This window comes from Leptonotus elevatus, chromosome 21 (assembly GCF_054856555.1).
Source record: "Leptonotus elevatus isolate MCC_2025b chromosome 21, RoL_Lele_1.0, whole genome shotgun sequence".
Classification (NCBI taxonomy): Eukaryota; Metazoa; Chordata; class Actinopteri; order Syngnathiformes; family Syngnathidae; genus Leptonotus; species Leptonotus elevatus.
The window spans coordinates 573,170-587,446 of NC_141259.1; the positions used below are offsets into that span (position 1 = coordinate 573,170).

The 14,277-nt window shown below is 37.8% G+C and overlaps 1 protein-coding gene across 3 annotated transcripts in view; it reads right to left on the minus strand.

Annotated features, from left to right (window-relative positions):
- The window catches only part of LOC147155499 (ATP-binding cassette sub-family D member 3-like), a 110,279-nt gene that overhangs the window by 21,334 nt on the left and 74,668 nt on the right, over positions 1-14,277 (minus strand). For all 3 annotated transcript variants that reach the window (XR_015092042.1, XR_015092041.1, XM_086065902.1), the window contains exons 16-20: positions 12,912-12,984; positions 12,785-12,848; positions 12,296-12,373; positions 3,658-3,723; positions 3,475-3,564 (exon numbers count right to left, since the gene is read on the minus strand). Coding sequence is in view for 1 of the 3 variants with exons in the window: in XM_086065902.1 (XP_085922028.1) it covers positions 3,475-3,564; positions 3,658-3,723; positions 12,296-12,373; positions 12,785-12,848; positions 12,912-12,984 (371 nt within the window). In the remaining 2 variants the exon portion in view is untranslated. The remainder of the gene's footprint in view (positions 1-3,474; positions 3,565-3,657; positions 3,724-12,295; positions 12,374-12,784; positions 12,849-12,911; positions 12,985-14,277) is intronic.

Here is a 14,277-nt window from a genome sequence, read left to right on the forward strand (position 1 = left end):
ACATACACACGTATACATACACACGTATACATACACACGTATACATACACACGTATACATACACACGTATACATACACACGTAAACATACACACGTATACATACACACGTATACATACACACGTATACATACACACGTATACATACACACGTAAACATACACACGTATACATACACACGTATACATACACACGTATACATACACACGTATACACACGTATACACACGTATACATACACACGTATACATACGTATACGTACACACGTATAAATACGTATACGTACACACGTATAAATACGTATACGTACACACGTATGAATACGTATACGTACACACGTATAAATACGTATACGTACACACGTATAAATACGTATACGTACACACGTATAAATACGTATACGTACACACGTATAAATACGTATACGTACACACGTATAAATACGTATACGTACACACGTATAAATACGTATACGTACACACGTATAAATACGTATACGTACACACGTATAAATACGTATACGTACACACGTATAAATACGTATACGTACATACGTATAAATACGTATACGTACATACGTATAAATACGTATACAAACATACGTATAAATACGTATACATACATACGTATAAATACGTATACATACATACGTATAAATACGTATACATACATACGTATAAATACGTATACATACATACGTATAAATACGTATACATACATACGTATAAATACGTATACATACGTATAAATACGTATAAATACGTATACATACATACGCAAAAATACGTATACATACATACGCATAAATACGTATACATACATACGTATACATACATACGTATACATACATACGTATACATACATACGTATACATATACGTATACATACAACGTATACATATACGTATACATACATACGTATAAATACGCATACATACATACGTATAAATACGCATACATACATACGTATATAAATACGCATACATACATACGTATATAAATACGCATACATACATACGTATAAATACGCATACATACATACGCATACATACGCATACATACATACGCACACATACGCATACATACATACGCACACATACGCATACGCATACATACGCATACGCATACATACGCATACGCATACATACGCATACGCATACGCATACATACGCATACGCATACATACGCATACGCATACATACGCATACGCATACATACGCATACGTATACGCATACGTATACATACGCATACGTATACATACATACGTATACATACGTATACATACATACGTATACATACGTATACATACATACGTATACATACGTATACATACATACGTAAACATACATACGTAAACATACATACGTATACATACATACGTATACATACATACGTATACATACATACGTATACATACGTATACATATGTATACATACATATACATACATACGTATACATACGTATACATACGTATACATACGTATACATACATACGTATACATACGTATACATACATACGTATACATACATACGTATACATACATACGTATACATACGTATACATACACACGTATACATACATACGTATACATACATACGTATACATACATACGTATACATACATACGTATACATACATACATACGTATACATACATACATACATACGTATACATACATACATACATACGTACATACGTACGTACATACATACGTACGTACATACATACGTACGTACGTATACATACATACATACGTACACATACGTACGTATACATACATACATACGTACACATACGTACGTATATATACATACATACATAAATACGTATACATACGTACGTATACACACATACATATATATACATACGTACGTATACACACATACATATATACATATGTACGTATACACACATACATATATACATATATACGTATACACACATACATATATACGTATACACACATACATATATATATACGTATACACACATACATATATATATACGAACGCTTGCGGAAACCTTCTGCAGCGCCGCATTTGTTCCGCACCACATACGCAAGGCACTGCACTGGTGTGAATTGACACGCAGACTTGAACTAAGCATGTGCTGATATTACATTCTGACAGTATGATAACAGTGAGCAAAAATATTGCTGCGTCATGGTATCACGTTAATAAAATTACAGCTCTAAAATGTATTTTTTAATAAATATATATATATATATGGACAAATAAAAAGAGCATTTTTCACAATTAAACACAAATTTAAATGAAAATAACATAGAATATTTGGACATTAACAAACATGTACCATGTTAAGTTTAAATAAATAAATGTTTACAACCTTCTTATGTTTAAATTCTTCTTAGCAAGACACAGTTTCCCGTCAATGGTAAGCTCTTTTAAAACACACCCCAGCTACTCCTGTTGTCAATGTCACGCTGGCACCTACACAAGTACACTGTTTTTTTGTTTTTGTTTTGTTTTTAAGAACAATGCAAACTGCGAAGGCAGTCAGCCACATCTATCTTCCATGTTAATTGAAGGCAATTAACGTCAAAGACTCCGCTCGTTATAATGGTCAAAATGGATGGTTTATCGGCACATGCCTCGAACTTGCCACTGGCCGTCAATTAAAGCTAAATGAACCACATTAAGTATCACTGATATAGATGATACAATGGAGGCTTGTGGGTTTGATCCTCAGCCCTTGTTACCATGACAAAGTGTATTTGAGTAAGACACTGAACCTTAGTTTGCTCCCAATGGACCTGGCAGCACTCTGCATGGCAACAGACGACCACTGGTTTATGAATGTGCGTATGAATGGGTAAATGTGAGGCTTTGTAAAGCACTTTGGGGCACGATATGGTGTAAATAAATTGCTTTATAAAAAGCAGTCCATTGACCATTTACATTACCCTATGTTAACTAAATTGGTCCCATAAACGTATAAAAATTTTCTATTTAAAATATTGCCATGGTCCCATACAGAAGGCTTTGATGCAGCCTCTAAACTGAAGAGAATGCTTAAAGCAATGGTAGTTATTACAAAAACGGCCAGCAGGTGGCAGCAGAGTATAAGAGCTCAACCAGGGCCATGTTGCAAAAAGGCTCTTTTCGCCAGTGTTTTAAACAGATTTATGAATAATGATGAAACTTAGATATATTCTAATGTTAATTGCTGCAAAACGGAAACAGATAGAAGTATAAGGGTTTTTTTCCTGATGGAAGAAGATACACTAATCTTTCTTTTGGTAAGTTCCATGTTTTTATAACAGTAGAACACACTATTCTGTGGGCCTTGCAAAATCTGTCAAAATCCAGTAAACCAGCTGGGAGTGAAGAGTGTGGCTTTAGTGAAATTGGCTGGGAGTGAATGTGTTAAGTACTTCATATACAATATACACTTTCACATTTGCATAGATGACAGCACGGTTTGGCTTTTAGTGTTAAACTGCACTTTGTCCTACCTGATCAGATATTCCTTTCCTCTTTTGTTCTTCAAAGGTGTCAGGGTAAATCACTTGGTCCCTCAGAGAACCAAGGGTCATATAGGGCCTCTGGCGAGGGAAAAAATGGTGTTGATGAATACATTTTTCTTTTGATTTATGTCAGTGCTGGCACTGTAGCAAGCTTTAGTTTGCATATATTACCTGTGGAACATAGAAGAGCTTCCCTCGCTCTGGTTTAGTCAATTGTCCCCCAAACAGAGGCCAAAGCTATAAAACACAGACAGTTATTTTAGAGGTCAAATTATGTCAAATGCTTATTTGAGTGCCTTTCATTCCTCGCAGAACAGACCAGATGCCAGCAAAACCAGTGTACATGGATACAATTATACATCAGAAATCTTGCATTGGATAGATTATAACTCACTGGAAATCGCTATGGAAATACAAATATATCCGTCTATGTGCATTATAACATTTAACTTGACTCTTATTTAGGAGATTAATAATTATACTGCATACCATTATTAGCATTACAGCATTACAGTAACAGTGTTAGATACATTGGTAGCTGTATAAACTCAGCAACATTTTAAAAGTACATGCATTCTTATAAATAATACAGATTATGCATGCGAGTATTCCATACTCTTAAATTGTTTAATTTAATAAAAGATGTAGGCTATATTTTCTTTTAATTCAGTTAATTCTTAAAGCGATAAATGTGCTTTTTGTCTTGATCAGTGACAAAACATTTGAGCATTACTCCATACTGTATGATGTGCTGAATAACATTTCATGACTTATCTGCTGACATGCTTGAACATAGTAATGATTTGACCTGCTTTTTTGGTGAGACAACTTGGGACTTGCTTGAGATTTGAAGGTTGCGACTGGCGACTTGCTTGTGATTTGTACATATATGATTTATTCTCAGCTCTGGTGAGTACACAGCTTTATTCTAACATTTGCAATCTAGTGGAAGAGTTTTTAAAAAAAAATTGCCTATCACTATATGCTGCTCGCATGGCTAGACAAAGATACTAAATTTAAAGACAATTAAATTTTTTAAAAATTAAATATTAAATTATTTTTTTAACTCTTTGACTGCCAGACGTTTTCAGAAAAGGGATGCCGCCAGTGCCAGCCGATTTAAGCATTTTGACTGATCTTTCAAGGTCCACAGAAAATGTTCTGTTTGGACTATGGAAACACACGTACTACCAAATGAAAGATTGGACTTTCATCTTTCATCAGAAAAAAAAAGTTTGTTTCTACCTTATTCCGTTCTTTAGTAATCAACAATAGAAAATGGTTAGTTTGACCCAATTTCGCCTGTTTTGGACCAAAATATGGAGAAATCAAGCTTTTAGTGAAACGATATTATTTCATGCATTCTAGTGAATTTTACACTTCTTTTTGTCCATGAATGATGCCACAAACACCTAAATAGTGCTTTACTTCTATAAAACACTACCACCAAGAATGAAAAAGTGTTTTTTGATAGCAAAATACGTTTATTTACATTCAACAGTGTAACAATTTGACAACAATTTGGCAAACTATTTACAAATGTGTGCAACTGTGGTGCTATTTACAAATATGTGGATGTTTCAACGACAGTTTTTCTTTTTGTAACACTCTCCTGCGTGCAAAGAGACGCAACAGCATTTGCACAACAGATTGCCTCTTCGCGTGCGCCACTTTCTTGCAGGCCGTTTTTTTCCGGGGAATAGCAAGTATATACTGCAGTGTGTCATCAAGTCTAATATCAGGATCATGCTACGGTTTCGTTACGTCTCGCTTCCCCGTGTCCTTCAGTTGCTATACCGGGTGGTAGGAGATGTTCTGATCCATTTTATCCACTCCATTCATGGTGGCATCGTAGTCCAGAAACAGTGTCTTCTCCGTGATCAGACTGTACCCGCTCCTCCGATGAATATGCATTGGACTCGGGGTACTCTTCATTGTCCGACAAAATGTCCGCATGTGGAGCTCCGGCGTTAGCAGAGCTAGCCGGTGATGCTTTATGACGTGAGAATAAAAGCCGCGTCCAACTGTGGCGTCCAACTGTGGCGTCAACCTCGGGAGTGACCATCATCATCATCATCAATGTGCATTGGTCGATGCTTTTCGACTACTCTCCATCGTCCGATCGAATGTCCGCTTGTGCAGAAGTACCCGGCCGGCTATTGTGCGCGTTTTCCGGCCTTAGCAGCGCTAGCCGCGCTAGCCGCGCTTAGCCGGTGAGGCTTACTACGTGTTCATAACAGTCACGCCAAAGCTTCCAACTTTGGCGTAGAGCTCGGAGTCATCATCATCATCATCATCAATCTGCATTGGTCGATGCCAACTCTCCATCGCCCGATCGAATGTCCGATTGTGTAGAAGTACCCGGCCGGCTATTGTGCGCGTTTTCCGGCCTTAGCAGCGCTAGCCGCGCTTAGCCGGTGAGGCTTACTACGTGTTCATAACAGTCACGCCAAAGCTTCCAACTTTGGCGTAGAGCTCGGAGTCATCATCATCGTTGACATCAATGCGCTTTTTAGTATTGATTGATGCTTTCCGTCTTTGAAAAAAATGCTCAAGCGTGAGCTGCTTGCAACCGGTTGCTTGGGCAGCCATTGTGGGCTTATTCAGCCATGTCTCCTCAACACTCTAGCTCCGCCTCACGTCTTCTACTGACGCCCACGGTGGGCGGCCCATCCAACCTTGTGCAAAGAGAGTCATCGCTGCCCTCTAGGGGCCAAAACGAGTCTTTGACTAATCATATCTGCCTGATACTTTCAGCACAGCTGCCCAAGGCTTTCCTGCACCCGTTTTTGAAAAAAAAAACAAAAAAACATAGGGGACGTCTTTTAACGTCCTCGGCGCCCTTCCCTAGGTTTATGCTAAACGTTTTATAACGTTTATGGCAGTCAAAGAGTTAATTGGTACATAGTCTTTAACACTTATTTATTTAGTTTTTACTAACGTAAGAGGAGCTATGCTCTAAGGCTGTTTCTGTTGCAGTTGGTTGTCGTGACCACAATTTGATTACAGTAACAAGGAAAAAAAAAGTACCTAATCGAGAACAGAACTTTATTTGTATGAGGACTTTTACATTTTTTTTAAATAGGTTAATTTCAAAGCAGAAGTAAGAAGCATAGATTGGTCAGAGGTAACACAAGAACAAGATCCATGTAAGGCTGTAGTGGTCTTAACAATTTGACAACCAATGTTGGGAATAACGGCGTTTAAACTAACTGCGTTAGGTAACTCCGTTTTTTTTTCCATAAACGGACTAACCTAACTAATTATTCTCCCCATATTTGAAACTTCGTTATCGTTATTGTATGAGAAATGCGTTGCGTTATTGCGTTTATTTATTAGATTCGAGGCTCGAAGTAAGCTTACAAAACATTGTGCGGTGACTTGCTCTGAAAATGTCATTTGCGCACAGTTAGAGGCACTGTTGTTGTCGGACCTCGTCACAATAAAAGTGTCTTGACAGCTGAAATGTAGAGTGACGGACGTGTCGTCCTTCTTACTTCTGGACCTTAAGGCTTAGCATATATTAGCCACATTCTCGCCTGGAACTGGTTTGACAACTTTGACAAGAGTGGCATTAATCAAAAATAACAGTCGAGATTTGCCGAAAAACGGCTGCCGTGAGGAGCGATTTGGTTGACAATTGATCAACAAGAACCATATTGCGACTCCACAAGCACCATAACAGCGATAAAGATACGCTCACCTAGTGTAATTAATAGCGCCAACAATCGTATTTCTCTTATTTCACGAGTGCTAAACATGTCAAAAGTGTTGAAAGAAATATGCTCACACTCATAGAGGCAATGGAGTGTCATTTGTATGTGTATGATGCATGTTAAGCCTAGAGTTGGGCAGTTTTCTGACGTAAATCAATCCTTAAACACGTCTTTATATGTGTAGAATTAAAAAACTGAAGATATATCGCCATACTCTCATATTTGAAAGTGTACAAAAGTATATGTTTTTCAGAGAGATCAAGTGGAAGCGGATGATTCTAAGGAGTAAATATAGTAGTAGTTATGGCTATGATTTTGGCCATGATAGTATTAGGCACTGTATATTTTAATAGCATTGGCAATTTATTTGATCTATTATTGATTATTTTAGCCCGCAACAGTCATAAAAAATGCCCGGGAAATCCTGGAGGGACTGGCTAAGACTGTGTACAAATTATATATATTGATGACATATGTGCCACAAATCACCATCTATCCAGTATTTATTTTATTTGTATTCTGAATGTTGTAGTAATTGGCAGTGGTAGAACATACATCACTACTCCAAATGTAATGAATTGTTATTATTATTATTATTGTATGATGTGTAAGTGAGGCATTTGTGTGACATAAATACTCACAAAAATAAATGAAAACACCCTATACAGCCCGGATGTAATTTTATTTCCCTGTATAAAAATACAATAATAATAATAATAATAATAATAATAATAATAATAATGATGATTTTTTTAAATTACTAATCCAAATTGTTCGATAGAAAACTTTGTTTAAGTTGTGAAAATAGTTATTTTTATTATGAAGTAATTCAATTACTAATGCAGTTACATTTTATTCAAGTAATGAGTAACTATAACTAATTACTTTTTAAAAGTAACGTTCCCAACACACCCCTATGAGAAAACAGGCTGTGAGAAACGTCTCAGGTCCATGGTTGGATCATGAACTGAAGGAGTATATGAAGCAAAGGGATACAGTTAAAATAGAAGCAATTAAGACAAATGACATGACACTGCGGAATGAATATCGTATATTCCGAAATTTTTGGGATAACAAAATGCTATTAAATAAGTTATATTAAATAAGTCAAATTGTCATGGATTTGACGTATCTGCGTTAAAGTGGTTAGAACGTTATCTCAATAATAGAGACTACAAGGTTTATTTTAATGGGAGTTTTTCTAAACTTGAACAGATGGATTGTGGCGTGCCCCAGGGAAGTTGCTAGGGACCCCTTTTGTTTTCTGTTTTTACTAATGATTTACCATTGGTGTTGAAGCATGCCACCATGGTGATATATGCAGATGATATTATATTATATGCTGCTGAACAAACAATAGGTCAACTCAATAATATTTTAAATGATCAATTAGTTTTACTCACACACTGGATAAAAGCTAATAAGTTATTTATTAATACTGGAAAAACAAAATGTATGGTTGTTGGTTCCAAATATTGTTTAAAAATCTGTTATTTAATTCAGGAAAATGGCATAATTGAACAAGTGGAAGAAGCAAAATTATTAGGTGTAGTAGTTGATGCTAATTTATCGCGAACCAGTCAAGTTAACTCGTGGGCCATATCCTTCAGAAAATGGGACAAAGTATGGGCATTATTAAATATTGTAAAAAAATAAATAAATTTAAAAAAAAGATTCCTCAGCGGTCAAGCCAAGCAGCTAGTTCAATCTTTGGTACTTTCATAATTGGATTACACATCAGTGGTGTGGTCAAACACGAGTGAAAGTAATTTAAATACGTTTTCCAAATAGAGCAGCAAGAATTGTGTTGGGTTGTTCGTATCAAACAAATGTGATAATGCATGATAACTTGGCTTGGTTAACAGTTAAATGCAGATTGAGATCTTTTTTAACATTTATTAGGAATATTATTTTAGCAAAAATGCCATAAATTATTTATGGCAAAGTTTCTCTTTTTTTCAGATTATCATGGATATGGCACACGTCATATGACATATGAACGCATATGTCAGTACAACACAATTCACCTCATCCCAACCTACAAAACAGCTCTCAAACGCAGCAAACCACAGAGGAAGACTGTTAAAATCTGGTCTCAAGACAGCATTGAGACCCTTAAAGGATGTTTCCTATGCACGGAGTGGAATATCTTTCATGGGCTGGATGTGGATACTGCTGCTGTGACTGTAACTGACTATATTCAATTCTGTGTGGACAACATCATACCAACAAAGGAAATAACTGTTTACCTCAACAACAAACAGTACATTACTAAGGAGGTTAAAGACTGTATTAACTGCAAAAACAGGGCATTTAAGAACCAGGACAGAGCCCAGCTCAAACTGGTTCAAAAATAACTTAATCACATGCTTAAAGAAGCAAAAAGGAAACACAAAGAGACTATAGAACAACACTTTGCTGCGAACAACTCCAAGGAAATGTGGGACACCATGAGGAGGATCACCAACTTGACTCCTGCTCAAAAAGGTCTCAGCACCTTAAATGACCTCCAGAAGGCAAGGGAGCTGAATGACTTTTATTGAAGATTCGAAACCCAGGACTTCTCCTCTGAATGTGGGGAGGTCCTGAGGTCCATTTCAGTGAATGAGCAGGACTCAAGGCTGGTGATTCATCCCCATGATGTCCAATCTGCTTTTAGGTCTGTCTGCACAAAAAAGGCCTCAGGACCGGATGGGATATCTGCCTTTCTGCTAAAATCCTGTGCAGAGGAGCTCACAGCGGCATGGCAGCCCATCTTCCAGAGATCTGTGGACTCACACTCCATTCCCAGTCTCTGGAAAAAATCAGTAATCACCCCAGTTCCTAAAAAACAATGTCCTGTGGTCAATAATGACTTCAGGCCTGTGGCTCTAACTTCTATTGTCATGAAGTGTTTCGAGAGGCTGATGGTGACTCTGCTCAGGGGGGAGGTGGATGCACACTTAGACTCCCTTCAGTTTGCCTACAAGCAGGGTCGCGACACTGACGATGCTATCAACGGCATCACACATCTGGTCAGCAAACACCCAGACGGCCCTAAAGCTTATGCACGTGTGTTGTTCGTTGACTTTAGCTCAGCGTTCAACACAATGCAGCCGCATTTGGTTTTGGGTAAACTGAAGGAGATGAATGTGAACCCGTACATCTCGAAGTGGTATCACTCCTTCCTGACACAGCGCACACAGCAAGTCAGGGTCAACAGCTCCCTCTCGGAACCCAGATTGATAAGCACAGGCGCCCCACAGGGCTGCGTCAGCTCCCCGGTCCTCTTCACGTTGTACACAAATGATTGTGTGACATCACACCCAGAGAACTTTATCATTAAGTTCTCTGATGACACAGCTATCGTCAGCTTGCTGCAGGCCGGCGGTAGCCCACTGGACTATTTCTCAGAAATAGAGAAATTTGTCCAGTGGTATGACCAGAATCATCTTGTGCTCAATGTGGGGAAGACAGAGGAGGTGATATTTGATCCAAAAGCTGTTGGTGACCACAGGCCAGTCGTCATTAAAAGCAATCACATCAGCCAGGTGGGTTCATACAGGTATCTGGGGGTCCACATTGACAACACACTCAGCTGGAGGGTACATGTTGGAAGTCTCTGCTCCAAACTCCAACAGCGTCTCTATTTCCTACGCAGACTTAGGGTCTATGGAGTGGAGCAGAGGATCATGCTGTTGTTCTACCGGGCTGCATTGGAAAGTATCATCAGATACGGCATTGCGGCCTGGTACGGCAACCTGATTGCCGGTCTGGTGCGGACTGCCATGAAGATCATGGGGGTCAGGAATCATCCTTCCCTACAGATGCTTTATGAGCGGTCCGTCACCGGACTGGCACAGAAAATTGTTACTGACCCGACTCACATTCATTCATGAGTTCCAGCTACTGCCTTCCGGCATGGGATTCAGGGCCCCCAGAACCAGGCTGAACCGCTACAAGAACTCATTCCTGCCGACATCCATCAAACTGCTTAACAACCGACATTAACTCAGTACAATAGATATATGGTGCAATGTTGTGTGTGTGGAATATATGCAGCCGTGCTGTACATACTCATGTGTATATATATATTTAGGAGTGTGTGTGTGTATATGGGTGTGTGCAGTCCTCATGTATGTACTTCTCTACACAGGTATACTTCTGTGAAGATTTCTTATTGCTGCACTTCTTATTTAACTTTAATTTTATCTCTTTCTATTCTGTTGTTTCTTCCTTACTGTAACTGCAGCTGGACGGAGTCCAGGAAAAAGTTCCCCACGGGGAAAATAAAAGTATATCGTATCGTATCGTACGTCAGTTTAATGAAGAAAGGTGTGTATTGCCTTCATGTAGAACAACTCAAAAGCAGCAAACTGTATTTTATCGAGCCATGGTTGCATGGAATTCATTACCTGGATTTTTGTTATTAGAAAATAACAAACTAAGTTTTAAAAGGAAGTTGAAACTTCTTTTGTTTACACAATAATTAATCAGCACTGTAACAATAAGCTTAAGTGTTTGATTTCTTAATTCATTTATATAATTGTAAAATAATTGGAGCAAATTTATTTTGATTGTGTTACAATTATTACGTATGTATTATTTTATGTTATTTTACTGAATTGACATTGACCTTTCATTTCTTTTATTTATTTTTGTTGTTGTCTAGTGTGTTTGTGTGTGTGTGTGGGCGTGTGTGGGGGTGTGTGTGTGTGTAGGTGTGCATATGTTTACATGTTTATTTTAAATGATTGTAATGAATTTGGAAAAGACCCCAGGACTTGGGCTCTCAATAAACGAAACAAAACGAAACTACCACATCGGAGCGGCACGATTCACGTAGGTCACCTGTTTTAGTTTAAAAACAGCGCAATTTCCTAAAGGTGAGTGATTTCATGCCTGCAAGTTTTTTTCCCTTTTGATCTGAAACATAAACAAGTTTTGTTTGATCTTTGCATAAAAACAAAAATCTCACAAAAATTTGGCAATACATGCTTTCCATTGTAGAACAATGATGGGAAAATTTGGATTGTCTGTTTTTGTTTGTTTGTTTTGGATCTTAGTGTAGTGCATGCTCCATGATATGGACACAAAAAAGAAAAAAAACATACCTCTCCAAGCACTCTGAACAATGAACTCTTGCCACATCCATTTGGTCCACAGACAAGAACGTTAGTGCCAGAACTCACCTTAAGCAGGCGAGAAAATGAAGCATGTTAAAATACTGAAAACTACTTTTATATAACTTAATTCACCTTCTAGAATTTATAAAACAAACTGAAAAGGTAACACATATTGCAGTTGTGTTTTTCCTTGCAAAGGGTTTCATGTCACAAATGGGTAAGTTGATGTTTTTGTTGTTGTTTTTCCTTGCCCTCTTGTGGTTAAGATTATGGGATGTTGTGAATATTTGTCAACTGCGGGGTGTCTGAAGCCCTTTGAGACTCTTTTGTGATTAAGGGCAATATAAATATATTTGGCTTGACTTAACAAGCCAAAGTTAAACTGAGCTAATCACACACTTAATTAAGCGTAATTCAACAGACAAATATTCAGTTACAGTTTTGTAAATGTAACCACAATAAAAGGAATCACCATACCTCAAATGTGAGGTCTTTGATTAGAATGTCTCCATTTGGCGTTGCTAAAGGGGTATGGTCAAATCTGCAAAACAAAATAGGGTTTAAATAAAAAACTAATACGACAAAGAGGTACAAAGACACTTACTTAATGATGTTATCTCTGTTGATAATTTGACCTTTTCCGAGCATGTGTGTCAGACTTTCTGTTGTGTCAAAATCTGTAAGTGAAATACACCATTCAGTCATAGACAGTCCACTTATTTTCTGTATTAATTTATGAACATCAAGTATTACTGAGACCTAGGTCTGAATGATTAATTAGTCGTATTTTAGTGGTAGGAATTTCTGGCATGAGGCCGATTTGATACTTATCTCGATACACAGGTTGCGATGGAAAAGCGATATCTTTCAGAGCAGGTTCCATACGATTCGATTAAGTTTGGGAGCGATATTATTTGCGATTCAATATGATTCATTTCGATATTCAAAACAATGTAACAGTTGACAATTGTTGCTGTAGACGTTAATCATAAAACACCACAATTTCTACAGTACTTTCAAACATGCTAAGAAAAAAAAAAGAAGAGCTTTTATATTTTCATATATTAAATCAATTATTTAAGAAGACTGCAACATACACCTGGGTGATATGACTGAAAAATGTATCACAGTTTAAGGATTAGTCGCTATCGACAGTTATAATTGTTTTTTGTTCTATTCAACACGGATCAGGAAAATAAAAGGCTGAATTGAATCCAGATCATTTAATTTGAAAATATATTTAACCTTTAAAAATACATCAACATGAGGTGGACGGCAAGCCGAAATGAAGTAAAGACGTGCTTCTCTGAGCTCCTGCAGACTTTTTTTCATTTCACTTAAAAAAAGTAAAATTTTCCTGCTCTTTTGATACGCAAATTTGTGTATTAAAACTTTGAACCTTCAAGGACTCGCTAACGTGGCTCATCTCTAGGCGCATGGTGGATAAGCTACAGAAATTTAAGTTTGACGGCGCAGGTGAGAAGTTCAACAGGCCAACTGCGAGGCTTCAAGCTGCCGAATCGGACAACTCCAAGAGCTCACTGTCACCTCGGGACATGGGGACAACATCAAAGCACAGATTCTGACGACCTTGAGAGGCAACATCACCCAAATCATAAGAGAGGAACTTAAAAATGCCCTGGCGAATGACTTCGCCGCTCTCAAAGCTGAGCTCCAGGCTGCGCGGGCCGAGATTGCTAACAGCGCTGTTGCGGTGAATGCTCTATTTGATAGCATCGAAACCGACGTCCAGGAAGTGAAGGATGATATGTCTGCATGGTCGGATGATGTAACCGAATTGAAAGCCACGGTTCCAGAGGGCTCCAGAACGACGTAAAATCAGTTCGGGAGAAGTGTGAAGATTTGGAAAGAAGGATGAAGCGTGGAAACATCCGCATTGTGGGCATCGATGAATATCCGAACTCCAGTAGTCCAAAGGAAGTGTCTAAAATCATCAGACAAGTTCTTCA